Genomic DNA, 18113 nt, shown 5'->3' with positions numbered 1-18113 from the left:
CTGGACTCTCAATTCTGTTCCATCAATCTATGTCTCTATTTTTACACCAATACCATAATGCTTTGACTACTCAAGATCTGTAACAAAGTTTGAAATCATGAAGCATGATGCCTCCAGCTTTGTTCTTTTCTCTCAAGACTGCTTTAGCTATTTTAGTCTTGTGTGGTTCCATACAATGTTAAGACTATACACATTGTATTTCTGTGAAACAGGTCATTGGGCATTTTGCAGGTATTACACTGAATCTGTATATAGCATTGGGTAGTATGGACATTTTAACAAAACAATTCTTCCAATCCATGAGTATGGAACTTCTTTGCATTTATTTGTATCATCTTACATTTCTTTCATCAATGTTTTACAGTTTTCATAGTATGTCTTTTTCTCCTCGGTTAAATTGATTTCTACCTATTTTATTCTCTTTGATGCAGTTATAAACAGAATTATTTTCTCCATTTCTTTTTGATAGTTTTTACGATGTATACAAATGCAACTGATTTTTATATATTGATTTTGTATGCCACAACCTTACTGAATTCATTCAGTTCTAACAATTTTCAGTGGAGTCTTTACGGTTTTCTATATATAAAATCATTTCATTTGCAAATAGAGACAGTTTTACTTCTTCTGTTTCAATCTGGATTTTTATTTCTTTTTCTTGCCTAACTGTTCTGGCGAGAACTTCCAGCACTATGTGAATAAAAGTGGGAAGAGTGGAAATCTTTGTCCTGTTCCTGATCTTGGAGGAAAAGCTTCAGCTGCTTACCACTGGGTATGATGTTAGCTGTGGGTGTGTCTTATGGGGCCTTATTCCTTATGGGGTCCATTCCCTCCACACTCGATAGATGCTGAATTGTGAAAACAGTCTTGAGACTGCTTCAGTGGATGAAAGAGCAACAAGATGGCCAAGTTTTCCCATATGGATTCTCTTGCATTATTGCTCCATATCTAAAACCTGTTATACAAAATCTGCTGTGTGCACAACACTGAATGCCACAGAATTTTCCCTCCTCAAACTTCTGTGATGGCATGCATTAATCTTCACAGCCTTAAGGAGAAAGCAGAGGACTGCTGCCTTCCCAAAAGCTACATCTGATGTCTAAAATACCATGTCAAGCCCGGCACCAACCTCAAACACAGTGGCTGGCAGGCTGCAGGAGGGCACTCAACGCTGCTGAGTGAACATATGAAAAAAAAAAAGGGTGAACCCTTGCTGGCACGCATATACGCACCTTCCCCTTGCCACATAAGTATACTCCAAGCAGACGAAGGAAAGACTGAAGTCTGGATGAGTGCAGAGTATTCCTTCAGGTGAGCAAACTACAGCCCCATGGGTCAAATCTGGCCCACAGTCTGCATTTGGAAATAAAGTTTCGATGAACACCGCCACCCTCGTTCATGGATGGTCTGTGGTTGTTTACATGCTACACCAGTAGAGTTGAATCATTAAGTTTGAATCACAAAGATCACAAGGTCTACAAAGCCAAAAATATTTTACATCCAACTCTTTAAAGAGAATGTTTGCCTAACTCGACTTTAAAAAAATGAAGGTTTGTCCTCTGAAGGAAAGAGGTCCATAGAAGTTGCTAAAAGAAAATGCCAAGCTAAGAGCAAGAAGCCATGCCTCATAGAAACACATTAAGTAAAAACAACAACATGGTCATCCCTGGAAAGAGAGGGGCCTTAACTCAATCTGTTTTCATCTACTTTAAACTTAGAAGAATTATTTACTAGAGTACATGTGCCTGTTATTTTTCAGTATCTCAGGGGGCATATTTCTGTAAGACAAACTTTCAGTGGGAAACTAAAAATTTGTTAAAATCAGTAAACTGAATATGTTGACTACATTTTGTGTCTGCAATTAAGTATGTCTAAGTTAAAATTTACTCTAATCACAAGGATTAGACAAAGAGTTCACAAGCTCTTGTCATCAAAACAGAGGTTCTTCAAAAACAAAAACACCTTTATTTTGGCTTTCAAATATTTATGTAGTCATAGTGAATTACAAACAATCTGCTAATTTTTGGAAATACACATGTTTTGATTAGTTGAAAATCTTAAGCTCGATATTAATTTTATCTTTATTTTTGATACAATTTCCTTCTAATTCTATTAATAACTTCTGACCTAAAAGCTCTATCATTATCCAAATTCCAAGCATTCCAAGCTGAACAGACTAGCAGTGACTATTTTTTATAACAATGCTGAAAGTTCAAATTTCGAAATTTCTCTAACTCTTAAATGTGCTTGGTTTCTCCAATCTCCAGATGTAACTGTGTCACAGGCATGCAGACCAGGGACAACTCCCCATTTCTGAATCCTAGACAAAGACCATCCTGTTGCCGCATCAAGCCAAGCTGGTTTGGCAACAATTTTTATATTTATTGTGAAATCTCTTAAAAAGCCAAGTTAGGCCTATACTGCAGTTGTTAGTACGGTCACATACCATAACAAGCAATTTAAATTACTAAAACTATGATCAGATATGAAGTCAGCAGCCTTCGGAGAAGGTCACAAAGTTACTTTTGGCCACTCTATTGTATTGGCATTGACACTTAAAACCCAATTCACTGCAGAACCAATGAAAAATTGCACACAACTAAAAGAGCAGAAAAAAGTGCTCTTTGATCAAAGTGCTATAGAAAGCAGTATCTAAATGCCTAGGCCAAGTTTATTTATTTATTCAACAATGCAAAAAAACTTTAGGCTACAGTGACAAGCAATGGAAGGCACCAGCAGCAATCTCTCGAGGAAAGTGTTTTACTTATATTAGGCATTGTAACAAAAATCAATTAGTTTGGTGAAATTTAACAAAGCCTAACATTATATTAAAATGCATTTCTCTGCTTCATTATTTTCATTTGTGCTGGATGCTGCAGGACTGCACCATGGTATAAATTTAAAAATTAGTATGAGAACTGGTACCAACTGGTTTCATTTGCAAAGAAAATTAGTATGAGAACTGGTACCAACTGGTTTCATTTGCAAAGAAGTGGTGAGCTTAGCTATCTGACTTTACCTTCATACAAGTGACTGCCTTCAAATTTCTTTCCAGGCGTGTCAAAGCACTTTTGTGTTTCTCTTATTTAAAATACAGGACAGCAGTAACAGGCAGTATACTGCAGAAGTTCAGAACACAGGCCCTGCTGTAAGACTGCAAAAGGTCTACATCCCACATCTAACATGGTCAACACAACTCGGGCCAGGTGGTTGACCTCTTTCTGCTTCAGTTTCATCTGAATAAAAGATAAAAAGAGTGCCTATCCCATAGAGTTTTTGAGAGAAATAAATGAGCTACCTGTGTAAAGGGCTTAGAATGGTGCCTGGCACACAGTAAGTGCTCAATAAATACTACCTAATATTATTAAGATAAATAATGGACTGACTAATAAACATGTTTCAAGCAATGAGAAAAAGAGATTTTTAGGTAATTACTAGATCCTTTTGGAATACACAAGTTTTTCACATGTAGTTTGTATTATATAGACCATTTTATGATATAAACATCTCTTTTGGTGGTTCGCTCCCAATATACAGTCACTTGAGAAGGTTAAAATCAGGTAAGTTATAGTGCACCCTCTGAATCGAAATCTGGGACAGAGCCCAGAAATTTATTTTTAAGAAAAATTTCTCAGATGACTCTAGGTGTGTAGAAAAGTTTGGGACCCACTGATCCTGACAGGGCCAAAAGCTCAAACTGTCCTTTAAAACTCCATCACATACCTCAGATCTGCACACTAACCCACACAAATATGTAACCATTTCCTGCCACATTTGTGGTCAAGCTTGATTTATTAAAAAAAAAAATGTGGAAGTGGGGGTTTAATTTAAGAATAGTGTTTCATCATAGTTAAATACTGCTCTGCTAGTCTGTTATGTTCAAAGTCTTCTAATTTTAACTACTCAAGGGAACACTCTGGTTATGTCAATAAGTATAATAATAACACCTTATATTTGTCCAGACCTTTAGACGGCATTACTTATATGGCATTCTATCATTTTATTTCTTCAAAGATCCCACCATATCCTAAAGTATGCAGAGCAGTGGTGATTCCATTTTACAAACGAGGCGTGACAGGGTTAACTGCAACAAGCGAAGGCACTAGAAGGGCACACATTCTCTAACTCCCAGAACTGTTTCTCTTCACTTTGTTCACTTGCTCTATCCAAAGAAAAACAAGATACCGAAAAATACTTTCCAAATGCAAGAAAACTCAACAGAAGGAGAAAAAGTCTGAGTACAAGTTACTGCTATGAACTATCAAAAAAATTGTATTTTTTCCTTCAAAATGTAATCATGTATCCTAACATTAAAAAAAAAAAAAACCAAACTCTAGCTTTTTCCTATTTATAATTAATGAGACTGGAAAAGAATAAATTTGAATGAGAAATTACTCACTAAATTGGATGGAAGCAAGCAAACTATAGAGTTGAATTCTAGGTCTAGACTGTAGGGATCTGCCCAAACACCACCGGAACCAGAACAGGCAGAATTCACATCATTAGCGGGATGTTCTCAAGAGTCAAAATCACCTTAGTCCCTTTACAGTAGTCCAGACCTCTCTCAACTCTTTATATAACATACTCAGGATAAATGGAATTAATTGTGAGAAGCAATAACACAAAGACATCTATAACTATGGGAAAGATCAACGGCATTTCCTTTCATAGCTAATTTTTAGGCTGCGTAACACTGAAGTTCTAACTGCTAATTATTTTTAAAATGAATTTACATAAAATGAAATGTCTTGTAATTATTTTTGAAATGCAAAATTATTATTCATTTCCATTTAATTCTGCTAAATTATTAATACAACTCACTTATTACACTTTATGTTCTTACTAAAATACAACAAGTATTAAAGACTGTATTCTTAACAATATAATTCAATGTTAATCATAGAGGTTAAAAATGCCAGGAATTTAATAACAAAAGCACATGCAGGACTACTCCTGGAAACTTATTCATAGCCGTGCGATTAAAAATAAAGAAAATCAATATAACAGGTCACCATAGAAACACTATAATAAAAAAGTTAGCTTTCAATCGATGCAACTTACTGTAAAAAGCCAAATCTATCCGTGACTTTGTAAACAAGGTAATCAGCATCCTCCCAAGGTTCAATCTCTGCGCCTTCTCGTCCCTGTAATTGGGGACAAAGAGGGGTATTATTGGGAATTTATAAAACTGAACAATTACTTAAAAGAAAAAGTCCACAAAACAGGAGCTTTTTTATGAATTAATAATAAGAGCTAGAAATAAGGCACTATCAGCCTAAATTAACTTAAAAAAAAAAAACTACTTTTGGCAATTAAATCACTATTTCCCAGTGACAAGCTTCAGAAGATCCTGTAAGGCAGCAACAGCTGACATGCAGCTAAGCCCTGATCGGACTTGGGTTTACGTGAGAAGTCAACTGAGAAAGAGAGAGCAATGAAGGGTAAGAAAACCACTCTGACTAAAACATGTGTTGTAGAAAAAACTGTTTCTTACTTCTCATCCAAACTTCCCAGAAGAGTAAGCTATCCACCTTGTCTCTCTTACTTCACAGCTACATCAACCTTGACATTACTCTTGCCAACGTCAAAAATTATCTGCCACTGTTCAATCCAGTGGATGCTGTTCAGTTCCGATCTAGTAGATTCTGTTCAGTGCGTTTGTCCAGGTTGCTCACCCCCATTCCTCAAACTTCATCACACCAGCCTCTGTTGGCTCTCCTCATACCATCCAACTCTTCTTTTCATGGGTCTTCATGGGTCCCCCTTAACCGTCAGTGTGCCCATAGCTCTGCCCTCAGCCCATTGCTCTTCTCATTCTACTTTTGAAGCCATTAATTAGCATGGATTAGAGAAGAAACATCAAATGTCTACACTGGTCCATCAAATTTTAGACTCAATACCCAACTGTCTTATGGACCCCTCCGTGTGCATATATTTTATCAATGACTGCACAATGGCTAGCCTAGTTCCTAACTATGATTTAACTGCATGGGGAGAAAAAAGTGCATGCAAACATGAATGAATGATAGTCCTATTGGTTTTAAATTAGTTAAGCAGTTGAATCAATTAATTAGGTTTTTCACAGACTCCACTAAAACCTATTCACAATAATGGGAAATTGTGTCTGATGCTCCAAACAACCAATTCAAAAACAAACTCTGGGAACGTAACTATTAAGTAGAGCAGTGCCTGCCTATATGCCTCTCCAGGAGCAGGGCACAGTCCAGATGGCTTTCTGTAATTTCATGTTCCTGTTACTCTCCCAAATAATCAAAAATAACAGATATGTAATTACATGCAACTGAGATAAATATAAAACATGACATTTATAAATCACTGCCTCCAACCCATTATAGACCTCAAGGAGTAAAGTAATAATAAGAAGACATGTGAACTGTCAACAACTGTGATATTCTAGGGCACCAAAAACCAGATTCCATAAATAACTTAGAGATAAAATGCTAATGGAGAGTATACATAATGTATAAGTTCAAATTTTCAGATGTGTGTTAAAATTTTAAGAGCATATATAAATTATAAATAAAATGGGTATTTAGTTCTATATGGTGCCATGGTCAAAAATTTACTGAATACCTAGCATGTGCTAGGAACTATTCCAGATATTTCGGATATAAGAGTAAGTCAAACAAAAGAAATCCTTACCCTCAGAGTGTACATTCTAGGAGTGAGAGCAGACAACACACAAAATAAGTGTAATATGAAGCATGCTGATATAGTAAGTGCTATCGTGAGAAATAAAGAGGAGAAGAGAGATCCAGAGAGCTGAGGAGTTATTACACAGTGTGGTCAGAGAAGATCTCACTAAGATAGCAGCATCTGGGTAAAGATCTGAAAAAGGTGAGGCAATGAGCCATGAGAATATCCAGGATAAAGTGTTCTAGGCAGAAGAAACAGCCAGTGCAAAGGCCCAGAGGCAGGAGCAAGCCTGCCGTGTTGTAAGAACCGCAGAGACCAGAGTGGCCACAGCACAGGGAAAGTGGGAGAGAAAATCTGGAGATGAAGTGAGAGAAAGAAAAATGACTTCAACTGCCACATGAAGTAAACAAACTGCTTCTGAATTTAAGCTCTCCAAACACGAAATCCATTTCTATTTATGTCTTTTCCTAATAAATACTTACTCAAAGAGTCAATATGAATACTTACTCTGTCATATTTAGCAACTATTTCAGCTCGCTCCTGGGCAAGTTTGAGTGCTACATCCTGGTCCGAATCTGTGGAGATCAAATTTAGATGATCCGTTATTTAAAGAACCAAAAGTTAATTATTATATAACTAAGACAAAAGAGAAATAAAACAATAAATTGGTATTGCCTAAAAGGACAAACTAGCAAAATCAAATAAACTTAAAAGGCTGAGTTAAGTATCTGTAACTACAACTATGAAATATCGACGCATCTGCCATTTCAATGGTATAGATATTTTAAAAAAGCCAATTTGTTAACATAGCATTAACTTAGGGGAGATGATAAATTTTATCCCTTAAGAATCAATGTTGGATCTAATTTCAGAGAAATAAGTCTTAAAGTAGAAACAAATGGAAAGCTCTAAGTTTTCAGATGAAATCCATCTGGGTATATGATGAGAACATTCAAGAAGGCTTTTACAAACTGAGCAAAGCAGCATACTATATACTTCAGGAGTTAAAAAAAATTATTTCTTCTACATGATGAAAATAATTACTTCTTCATTTGGCCTCTGAGGTCCCCCTCATCAGCTGTCCCAAGTGCTATGATAATCTCCAATCTTTCCGCACAGACATACCTTCTGTCTTACTACCACCCTGTATCTTTGTGAGAAACACAAACCTGACAACAGCAGTGGAGATCACAACATGAAATAGTATGCTTATGATTACATCCCAAGTACCATAAGGAAAAACAAAAGACCAATAATAACAGGCTATATCAAAGGCACCTCTTATCAAGGAGAAAAAAGACAAGCATTTCACTGGAAATTTGGGCAAAGGCCATGAGCAAGAAATTCCCAAGCGTTAACGATAGCAGCCGCAAGCATGTCTGTGTTCTTGGGAACTCTCTGGCAGACAGTAAGAGGTCGCCAGGCTTCAGATACTGTGAAAAGCACTTTACATGTCTTATCACATTTATTTCTCACGACGACACTCTAAGAGAGGTATCACATGAATTCTATCACTCAGACAGAAAAACATGAAGCCTAGCGATTTTAGCGAATTTGTCGAAGGTCACAGAACTAATAAAGAGCAAAACAGGGATTCACATCCAGCTACAATGGACTTACTTCATAGCCAGTATTTTTAAGGGTTACTTTCTAAAAATGATTACTAAAGACACAAGGAAGGACTTCCAGGGAGAGATGGCCGATGGAACGTACATTTTATATCCATTCTTCTTGAAACTCACTAAAATGACAACAGAGGGATTCTTTAAATCCTCTCCCTCAAAGGCCCAGCAAATGGTGGCTCCTAAGGAGGGGAAGGATGGGGTTGAACACAGAACGCGGACGAAAGGGGCCGAGTCCCTGAGATTGAGGGGATGCGCAAGCCTGAAGGAATGTGTGAAAGAGGCTGGGTGCAGGGAAGAGAACCCCGTGTTGGCCCTGCAGATGAGGACACCAGCGCACCCGCTTGACTGCGGAAGCAGGAAGGGCGACCCAGGCCTGCATCTAGCACCATGGAAGGAAACAGAAAACGAAGCAGTCCGGGGAGTGGACGGTGGTTCCTTCTGGGCGGCGGACTGTGAGGAGGGAGGAGTATGGCAGTCAGCTATTTTTCAAAATAAGCCATCCAGACTGCTGAATCTTTAAACCAAGTATAGCTCTGGTAAAAATAAAATCTAAATATAAAAGCCAAGGCATGGGGAAAAGAAATCAAACTTATTAGAAACTGAGGAAATACAAGCTTTAAAATATCTTTGTACTTATCTCGGACTGACCAAAAACCGCACTGATGTTACTCAATGCTGACAAGAGTGTGGGGAAATCGGCAGCAGCTTACTCTGCGGGGAGATTTATCAGTGTATAAAAATCTTTGTGGAAAGCAATTTGATAACATGTCTGCAGAATCTTAAAAACAGGTATACCCCCAACAATTCCAAGTCTAGGGAGTTAGGCCAAGGAGATCATCGATATAACAATAAAAATTGGAAAAAGGGGAAATCTGTAAATTTTTAAATGTTTATTGGGGGGAAAAATGCTTATTCACTGCTTCTCTCTAGACTACAAAGTGTCAATACGCTATCCTTTGGGGGAAACGTGAGTAAGTAATAGAATGGTTCAATAAAATAACAAAAATTCAGACCAGTTTAGATTTTCACAGTGAACTAATGTAGTCAGAAGTCCGGGATAATCAACTCAATTATATATTCATAATCCTAGACCAGACTTACAGACCCCTGTCAATACCTTTTCTCTCTTCTATTGCCCAGCTTGACAACATTACACCCCTGCTTCTACAAAGGCGTAAGGAGAGCAAATTAATAGAAATTAAACTCAAATTAGGAAAGTTGACTACTTACTAAATTCCACTTCCATTATCAGAACAACTAAGCGTGCGTATCTATGGTGATCAGGCGAGAGTCAGTGGATGAGTATGTTCTTTGAATATGGTCAATACCACCTTCATTCCTGCTACCAGTCCTAGAGTCTGAACCCTATTTCCTACTTAACAAGGACAGGTTTAAAAGTATAAAGACAAGAACTAGAAACAGTATGGAGCTGATAAGATGCAGAGTATCGTGAGAAAGCATCATTGTGGTGAACTGAAAGATAGCAAGCTTTCCACAGATGATCTCTAGTCTAGAGATTTCGGGAAAGGAAAACCTAACCATGTAACAGGCCATACTGGAACTGAATGAAATTCTATCTTAATTTTATGAGAGAAAGATCATGTACTTTCATGTGTTTAGAGTAGTTGACATGGCTCTAAATCAAAGAAAGTCAGTTCTAAATCTTTAAATTCCTTTAGAAATTTCTTATCATTGCATTTCCCTGTGGAGAGAAAATTCTATAATGTTGACAAATGTGTTCTAAAAAAAAAAAAAAAAAAACATGGATCTGAAGTCAAATTGATTTTATAAAATACAGCCAAACCTGATTCTTTGAAGAGACTACATCTAAATGCCAGTTCTTTCCAAGAGGGAGTAGTAGAGACATAATTTAGTAATCCACATTGTGAGGCAATAATCTTTAGAGTAAGAAGTAATATCCCTATGCAGACTTCACTGTAGTTATATTGTTTCATAATGTCTGATCTGTAGTTGAGAAGTTTATTAAGAATCATACCAGAATCCTCCCTTTGGTTTCATTTTGAGTGCTTATTTAGAAATTCCATTGCAAGAACAAAGAGTGCCCTAAAACATTGATTACAAAGGGATATCAGCAGCTGTCTTGTGTCTGGGCGCAAATGTGCACAAAATTCCAGGCACCTATTTAACAAAGACAGTTGTGTTACTCAGTGCTTAAATCACATGCCATTATTAAATTTAAGAAATCTCTATTACTTTACTCAAGCCAAATTAAATCAAGTTATTTTTATTGACTTTCCATCTAACGTAACAATGTTCCAAAGTAAAAGAGGCATATCTGAAGCAGTAAAAATCAAAAGACATTGGATTAAATACTCAAGTATACAGGAAAACATACCTGGGTACAAATTTATGGAAGATAATGACAGCTACTGCGTCTTAAGACACATATAAAAAACTGACAACTACAACATTTTAAGAAGACATCTAATTCCCTTTAAACACAAGAACTTTTAAGAAGCAAGCATCCTCCTGAATGGCATTTTTTAAAAGCAGGCACTGTAACTCAGTATCACTCAATTAATCCCAAGTTGTAATGAACAAGTCAGTCAAAGTTATTAAATTTCAAAATCAATCCACTAAAACAAAATTGACAACAGACATTTTTCCTCCCGTACGGTCTGACAGATAATTATTATGTATAAATCAACTATTCCAATGCAAGAAGTACTTTACCCTTTGTTAGACAATTGGTCTGGCCTTGGGAATGACCGGCAGCTTCAGTCCTCATAGAGTAGACTTATCTCCTCCAAGATCTCATTATTATTTTACAGTTCTCAAGCACACCAGGAGTGTTAGGTGGTGCCTCACACATTCTTGCAACAAACTGAAACCGAAAAGTGGAAGGCAGCTCTGCTTTAAACACTTTGTGAAACAAGTACAAGAAAGAAAACGTTTCTAAGGGAGAAGAAAAGACCTTTCTGTGGTTACACGGACTACAGATACCCAAACAAAGATGATGTTTGTTGAGGGTAAAAACATGTCTTTCAGGCTAGATCCCGAGTATGAACCATACCAGCCTACACCCAGCATTCCATCTGACAACAAACAGGAGCTTGAAACAAGCAGCTTTACAACATGTCTACTTGTACTGCAGAATCAGCCCCATGCTTACCACTTTGCATAAAATTTGTCATGAAGCAACAAAGACAATTTTAATTGCAAACATTAAACTAAAGCTAAGTAGAAATGTTCCCCTCAAACACATGTTACATCTTAACATAATTTTTAACATGAAAACTGCAGCCTCTGTTTCAGACACTAAGTAGAATACATGCTAAATTTTGGAAGGTTTTGGAAAGTTTGGGGAAGTTTTAAGACCCCACACATATACAAGTGAAACACATGTTTTGTGAAACAATGTGTGTAATTACTGTAGGACGGCACTGTGAAATGTTCTCTTCCACTCTATTTATTCCGTCTTCCCTTCAATGCTTCCTTCTTTCAGATGGTCAAGGGCCTACACTTTGGAAACCACTTCACAAACACAACAGCCATGTTACAGGCATGCTTGTGAACGTCAATTACACGTAACTGGACACTTAACGCATTAAGTTTACACTCAGCTGAACTCATCTGTAACATTTAATATAAGCAAAAGATCTCAGAAGCTTAGAGAGAGGGAAAAATTTCAAGTCATATACTAAGGAATGAGAATCAAACTGGTATCAAACTTCTTACCAGCTAAAAGATAATGAAAATCTGCTTCCAAAGTTTTAAGAAAAAATTATCATTTACTTAGAATTCTATACCAAGCCCAACTATCAATGAAGCATGAAGAAAAAAATAAAAAACATTTCTAGATATTATGAGCTGTGCTGAGCTCAAGAATGACACCACCTCCCCAGAAGATGTCCACATCCCATCCCCTGGAACCTATGAGTGTACCTTATAAGGCAAAAGGGATCTGCAGAGCTTTGCAGACGTAATTATGTAAGGCTCCTCCGATGGGGAGAATATTCTGGATCATGCAGACAGGTCCGACATAATCATAAGGCACCATATACAAGGGAGACAAGAAAATGTGGCAATGGAAGAGGCCGGAGTGCTGTGAGAAAGGAAGAGGTCACCAGCCAAAGAAAGCAGGTGGTCTCTAGAAGTTAGAACGGACTAGGAACAGACTCTCCCCCGGTGGTTCCAGAAGGAACCAGCCAGCCAGACACCTTGCCTTTGGCCCAGTAAAACTGATTACAGGCTCTGGCCTCCAGATCTGTAACAGAGTCAGTCTATGTTGTTTTAAGCCACCACGTTTGTGGTCATTTGTTATTGCGGTGATAGGAAACCAATACAATGGTTCAAAGTTCACTGCCTATGCAATGTTTCCTTTAAAAAGAATTTCAGGATACACGACAGAAAAACAAGACAACAACAGAAATTGCTGACAGAGACTCTCTCCTTTTTCAAACTTCAGTCAGGCCCCTCCTAACCCTCTTCCTGACGAGGCCTCAGCCTGTGTCCAGCCCGCCTAGCCCAGCTGTAGCACGAGTCTGTAGCTGGTCATCCTGGCATTGCCTCCACCCAGGATCCTGTTCAGTCAATGTACCAAGGACCCCGTACCCTCGATGTCACCTCTACCTGCAGACTCCTTTGCTCTGCCTGTTGACTATAACCCCCCGTGTCCTTACTGTGTCTGGAGGGGAGCCCAATCTCTCTACCATATTGACAACAGTCTCGACACTAACTGCAATCGTCCTGAACAAAGTCTTCTTTGTTGCTTTAACAAGTGCCGGAATTTTTTCTTTAACAGAATCAAAAAGAGGGGCAGACACAGGAGGCTAAAATTAGACATTTCCAGATGCCAACTGTGTAGTTGCCTAGAGAGCAGCCAGCCTACATTTGAACAGGGATACAAGGTGTCTTCAGGAAGAAAGTGGGTATTATTAGTGATACAGTAAAAGCTTATACATAAAAGACTCCAAAAAGAGGGTAAAAGGACTTGGAAATCTCAGAACAAGCAAAGCATAAAGTGATAAAAGTCACAGTCAAATGTAAAGAAATGTATACAAGGCATTTTTACATTTGAATTGGAAGCACATAAGAGAAATGAATTCAAGTGACCTTGACACTTTCAACAGTAGGATTTTACTTCCTTCCTAGGTACATCATAACATTTGAGACCGAGGTAAATGATACTGACATTATTGTGATCATATGATACTGACATTATTCTGATCACGGGAGAATTTTATCAACTTTTAAAGTTCACAATCAACTTCAGACCAAGTGTCCAAAACCAAACTCTGATCTGCAAACCCAGACCCCACTCCAAACCTAAGCCCCCTTCCCAAAAGCAGCTGCTTTGACCTATGAAAAACATTCTCCACACTGTAAGAACCCTCCCTGCCTGTATCCATGCGTACACAGACATCAATTTCCCTTTTCTAGTCAAAAAGTAGAATCGTTCTACATATAATTCTACACCTTACTCTTTTTTCATGTTTAACAATTCATCTTGGAGATTGTGCATATCAACATCTACAGATCTACCCAGTGGTGTGCCAATACCACTTCTAAGAAGCAACCGATTCTTAGAGGGAAGAAGTAAGGGCTCAGGGACCTAGTTTGCAGCATCTCCCAACTTCCAGACGGCCGCTCCCAGCACTATGGTGGCTAATCAGCAAGTGACAGAGCGCCGGCACAGAAGACAGAGTTCAGCAGGCTCAAACACTTAAGCAGTATCTACCGCAACCTTTCCACAGGTGCAAAGCTTCCTGATGCCTTAATTTCTCTGACCAGTCTTCTCTGAGGGATGTGGGCGAGGATAAAATGGGAGTCCACTTTTAGTGGGAGTTAAAGACAAAACGTCAGCAGGTGAAGGGCTTACTAGGCAGTGGTGACCAAAGGCTAGGGGGGAAAACAGGAAGCAAAAAACGACCAGGAAACTCAGAAAAGCAGCTGTTGCAGTGAGGAAAACAGTACCTGGCATGCAGAGCAAAGCGAGTCACCATGACTAAAAAAAGAGACAGAAGGACCTCTCCCCGAAGCTGCTTCATGCTTCAGTTCCCAGTGGCTTTCACTTCCGGCTCAATACAAATAATGCTCTTTTATCTTGAAATAATTTGAGTAAGTTATTCTCGTCTATGATCTGAGTTCCTTCATTCCACCCCATCTTTCAACCCAAAGAGGCCCTTGGCACCGACCGGGCCTACGCAGGCTTCGGGTGTTTGTGATCACTTGCTTAGCACGGCCCGGACTAAGACGGACCAAAAATGAGGCTCTTTCAATGGTAAAATCTTAACAGGCACCACTCCTAAAGACGTCAGCATTGGTTTTGGTCATGCGTGAGATCCGAGGCTGGAAGGAATACTGGAAGGAGGAATAGGCAGAGTTAAGAAGATTAACACGAAAACATAACTAAAAACAAATTAAATAAAAGCAGGTGCACTAGTCACAAGAGAACGTGAAATGCCACTTACTGTGACTGGTCACTCTGCGTGAGATGACATGAGGTGCGGGCACCTACAAGTTCCATATACCCGAGCGCCAGCCCCTGAAAGCTTATTCTGAAACAGCATGGCAGGATACCATGGGATACAGCATGGGATACCGACCCCCTGCCCGTCCTGTGCCAACTAACCCAGGGTCTCCGCCCATTCCCTCCACTGGGAGGTCATCCGTAATCCAACATTCCTTGGCACTCCAGCCCAGCCCCACTTTCATCTCTCATAACTCAATTCCATATTAAACCACATCTTATCAAAAACTGTACAACCCCCCAAAACCTACTTCTCTCCTTCTTCCTTCCTCCACTAGAGTTAATAATCTTAGAAAAGTCATTGGCTTCCTTCTCTCTTTCTCATGTTCACTGGGAATAAGACAACAAAAGATTGGGATCATAGTTGCAATTATAAGACTACTATAAATAATCGTGATCAAGGAAGGGACAGCCAAAGGCAGGAAGCTAAATATATGAAAGAACCAATGCCATAACCCAGTCTTCAGAAATGCCCAGATTTGCTCTCAAAACAGCCACACAAGTGTCTGTACAATAGCTTCATATTTCTCTGGTTTAATATGCATTGTCTGATATCATAAAAAAATTCAAAATATATAAGCTTAAATATTCTTCAATTTTAGGTTTTATTTTAATTATCAGTGTGAAGAGGATTTGTCTCTTTCCACTCAAAATATTTCTATTACAGCACTATCAGCATGGTATCAATATTTTCTACTATATCATGCTTTAAATGAATAGCTTTTAAAATTTTCATTAAATTTGCAGAACACATTACTTCAAACAACTTCTTACACAGAAGCCCAATGGCCCAGCAAAGCGGGCAGGTAAGGTTAAGGAGAAAAGGAGCAAAGTTCCCCGACTTGATCTCCCTCTTTCTTCCACAGTGATCCAGGGGACCTGCACAGACTTACAGTGCTATACAGGCCAGAGCAAGCTGTACCCAGTGGCCTTCTTTTTTGTGTACCTTGGTAAAGAAAACTACTGCTCATATGACTTCTCTTTCAATCAGCTTCCCAACTACATCTCAAGCTCCCTTTCACAGAGTCTCTCCCATAATTCTCAAGGTCTGAGTCTTCCTTATACAAATAAAAAGATCAACATTTTATAATTGATAGGTTGGCTGTTTGTTTTATTGTGTTTGTAAGCATATACTTTTAAGACCCTTCAGAACACAGGTATTTTAAACACTAATATTTTAAACACAGAGTACCTGGTATCAGCAAAGGTATTTAATATTTCCATAACTAAGAAGATACTTAAACTTACAGTTTTAACAATAATTCCTGGGTAGGCTTCTATTACTTACTTCCTAATTTCTAGAAGGATGAGAAACAAAATAATTTTTAAAATAAAAAAATTACTGACAAAGATTTATTATAATTGAGAAGACCATTTTTTCTCAATTTCAATCTTGAATTATAGTGGACCTACCTTACCAGTGCCCACTGGTATAAGGGAAAACTGGCCACTGCTTCATTTGTTCTAGCGTACTTCCAAACTGATACCCATAATATCTCATTGAATACATTTATTGACATGTCTATTTAACTGAAAGTGTCATGAACAAAAGATAGTTATCTCATTCACCTTGGTATCACTATCACAGTGCCTAACACAGGGTAGCTGCTCACCAAATATATCTTAAAAAGATAAAAATATCTCCTCAAAATGTATCACTATTGTGAACTATTCAACCAACTAAACACTAAAATATCTATTCATTTTTAACAATTAGATTTTTATTTTATTTTATTTAGTTCAGAGAGAGCATGAGCCTGGGGAGGACCTGAAGGGGAGGGAGAGGGAGAGAGAGAACCTCTTAAGCAGGTTTCATGCTGAGCACCAAGCCTGAAGGCAGCAGAGCTCCATCCCATGACCTTGATCACAACCTGAGCCAAAACCAAGAGTGGGACACTCAGCTGATTGACCAGTTGCCTGAACAATTAGATTTTAAACTATTTTCCAGACACACTTTCACTGCAGAAAGCATACCTTTACTAAAGATTATCAGCTTTGTTTTTTATTCTATTTCAAGGTAGTATTAAAAAATTTTTATTAAAGCACATGGGTGGCTCAGTTGGTTAAGTGTCTGCCTTCAGCTCTGGTCATGATCTCAGGGGCCGGGGATCGAGTTCCGCATCAGGGTCCTTGCTCAGTGCGGAGCCTACTTTTCTCTCTGCCTGCCTCTCTGCCTACTTGTGTGCTGTCTGTGTCTCTCTCTGTGTGTGTGTGTGTGTGTGTGTGTGTGTGTGTGTGTGTGAAATAAATAAATAAATAAATAAATAAAATCTTTTTAAAAAATTTTTATTAAGACTGTAAAATTCAGATACAAGAAATCACAACGTATTTCTGATTAGCACTTCTAATTAATTACAAGTCCTTCATTTCTATTAAGGAAGAAGGAAGGAAGGAAGAAAAGAAGGGAGGTAGGGAGGAAATGAGAGAGAAAGAGAGAGATAGAGAAAGAGAGAAAGAGAAAGATAGGGGAGCCTCTTGAAAGATGAAAACCACAGACTTGAGTGTGATGTCTGTGTTCCAATCTACTCCCTTTCTCACGTTGTCCTTGAGCTAGCTCCCCAATCTACTCATAGAATCTTGCAGTCTCACTTTCTTGACAGGAAGTCCTGTTCACTTGGCTGAGTGTGCTACCATCGTGCTTCAAGTCTATGTGGAGACACTTCAGCTAAAGGAACGCTCTAGAACTCTCCCGCCACTTCTCCCTTACTCTTCTCATGGTGTCAGAAGGACTTTGGAGGTTGGCTTGGTTGAACTCCTCGCTCTCTCTCTCTCAGTCCCCCTCGGGGCATGCCAGGGGCCATGGTCTACTGGTCTACTCTTCATGCATGAAGGCACCCATCTTGAGGGGAGGCCTGCAGTTGCCCGGCCGTGCTAGTCACAGCGTAAGTCTAAGTCACGATGGGCTACTAAACCCTTCTCACTTCCGCTCTAATATCATGTCCTCAGATCATCCAACAGAGCAGACATTTTGACCTCTGTCAGTCTCTTGTGTTGTATCTCTTAAAGAAAAGAAACAGTATCGCTCTCGGTTCCCTAGAACTCCCCAAATCAGACTAGAACCTCCTACGCCTATGTGTAAGGTGATTCATAGAGAAAAAGGATATGGAGTGATGCAACAATATTTAAATACCATTACTACTGATGAGAAGCATAATTACTAGCTGTTGAATATGAGTCTAACTCCCACATTTGGGGGTAGGGTTGAATGACAAAATTGTCAACAACAGATACTTAGCACCAAGACAAGCTTATGAGTCATTTTACTCACTTAGATCCGCCTACAGGTTGCTGGCAAACTCGGGATTATACCTTAGCTGCTTTTTCAGCAGTGTGATTGC

The 18113-nt window shown here is 38.7% G+C and overlaps 1 protein-coding gene across 4 annotated transcripts in view; it reads right to left on the bottom strand.

The window, feature by feature from the left end:
• The window catches only part of USP6NL (USP6 N-terminal like), a 166372-nt gene that overhangs the window by 62215 nt on the left and 86044 nt on the right, over window positions 1-18113 (bottom strand). For 2 of the 4 annotated variants that reach the window (XR_014314489.1, XM_082742206.1), the window contains exons 1-3: window positions 10977-11196; window positions 7165-7232; window positions 5062-5144 (exon numbers count right to left, since the gene is read on the bottom strand). Coding sequence is in view for 2 of the 4 variants with exons in the window: in XM_082742206.1 (XP_082598332.1) it covers window positions 5062-5144; window positions 7165-7232; window positions 10977-11031 (206 nt within the window). In the remaining 2 variants the exon portion in view is untranslated. Of the gene's footprint in view, window positions 1-5061; window positions 5145-7164; window positions 7233-10976; window positions 11197-18113 lie in introns of those variants that run through there. The other 2 variants (XR_014314488.1, XM_082742207.1) reach the window with 1 other exon arrangement.

This window comes from Mustela nivalis, assembly GCF_964662115.1.
Source record: "Mustela nivalis genome assembly, chromosome: 7".
Taxonomy (NCBI): domain Eukaryota; kingdom Metazoa; phylum Chordata; class Mammalia; order Carnivora; family Mustelidae; genus Mustela; species Mustela nivalis.
The sequence above is the reverse complement of the archived record's forward strand: the minus strand, read 5'-3'. Positions and strand labels throughout refer to the sequence as shown.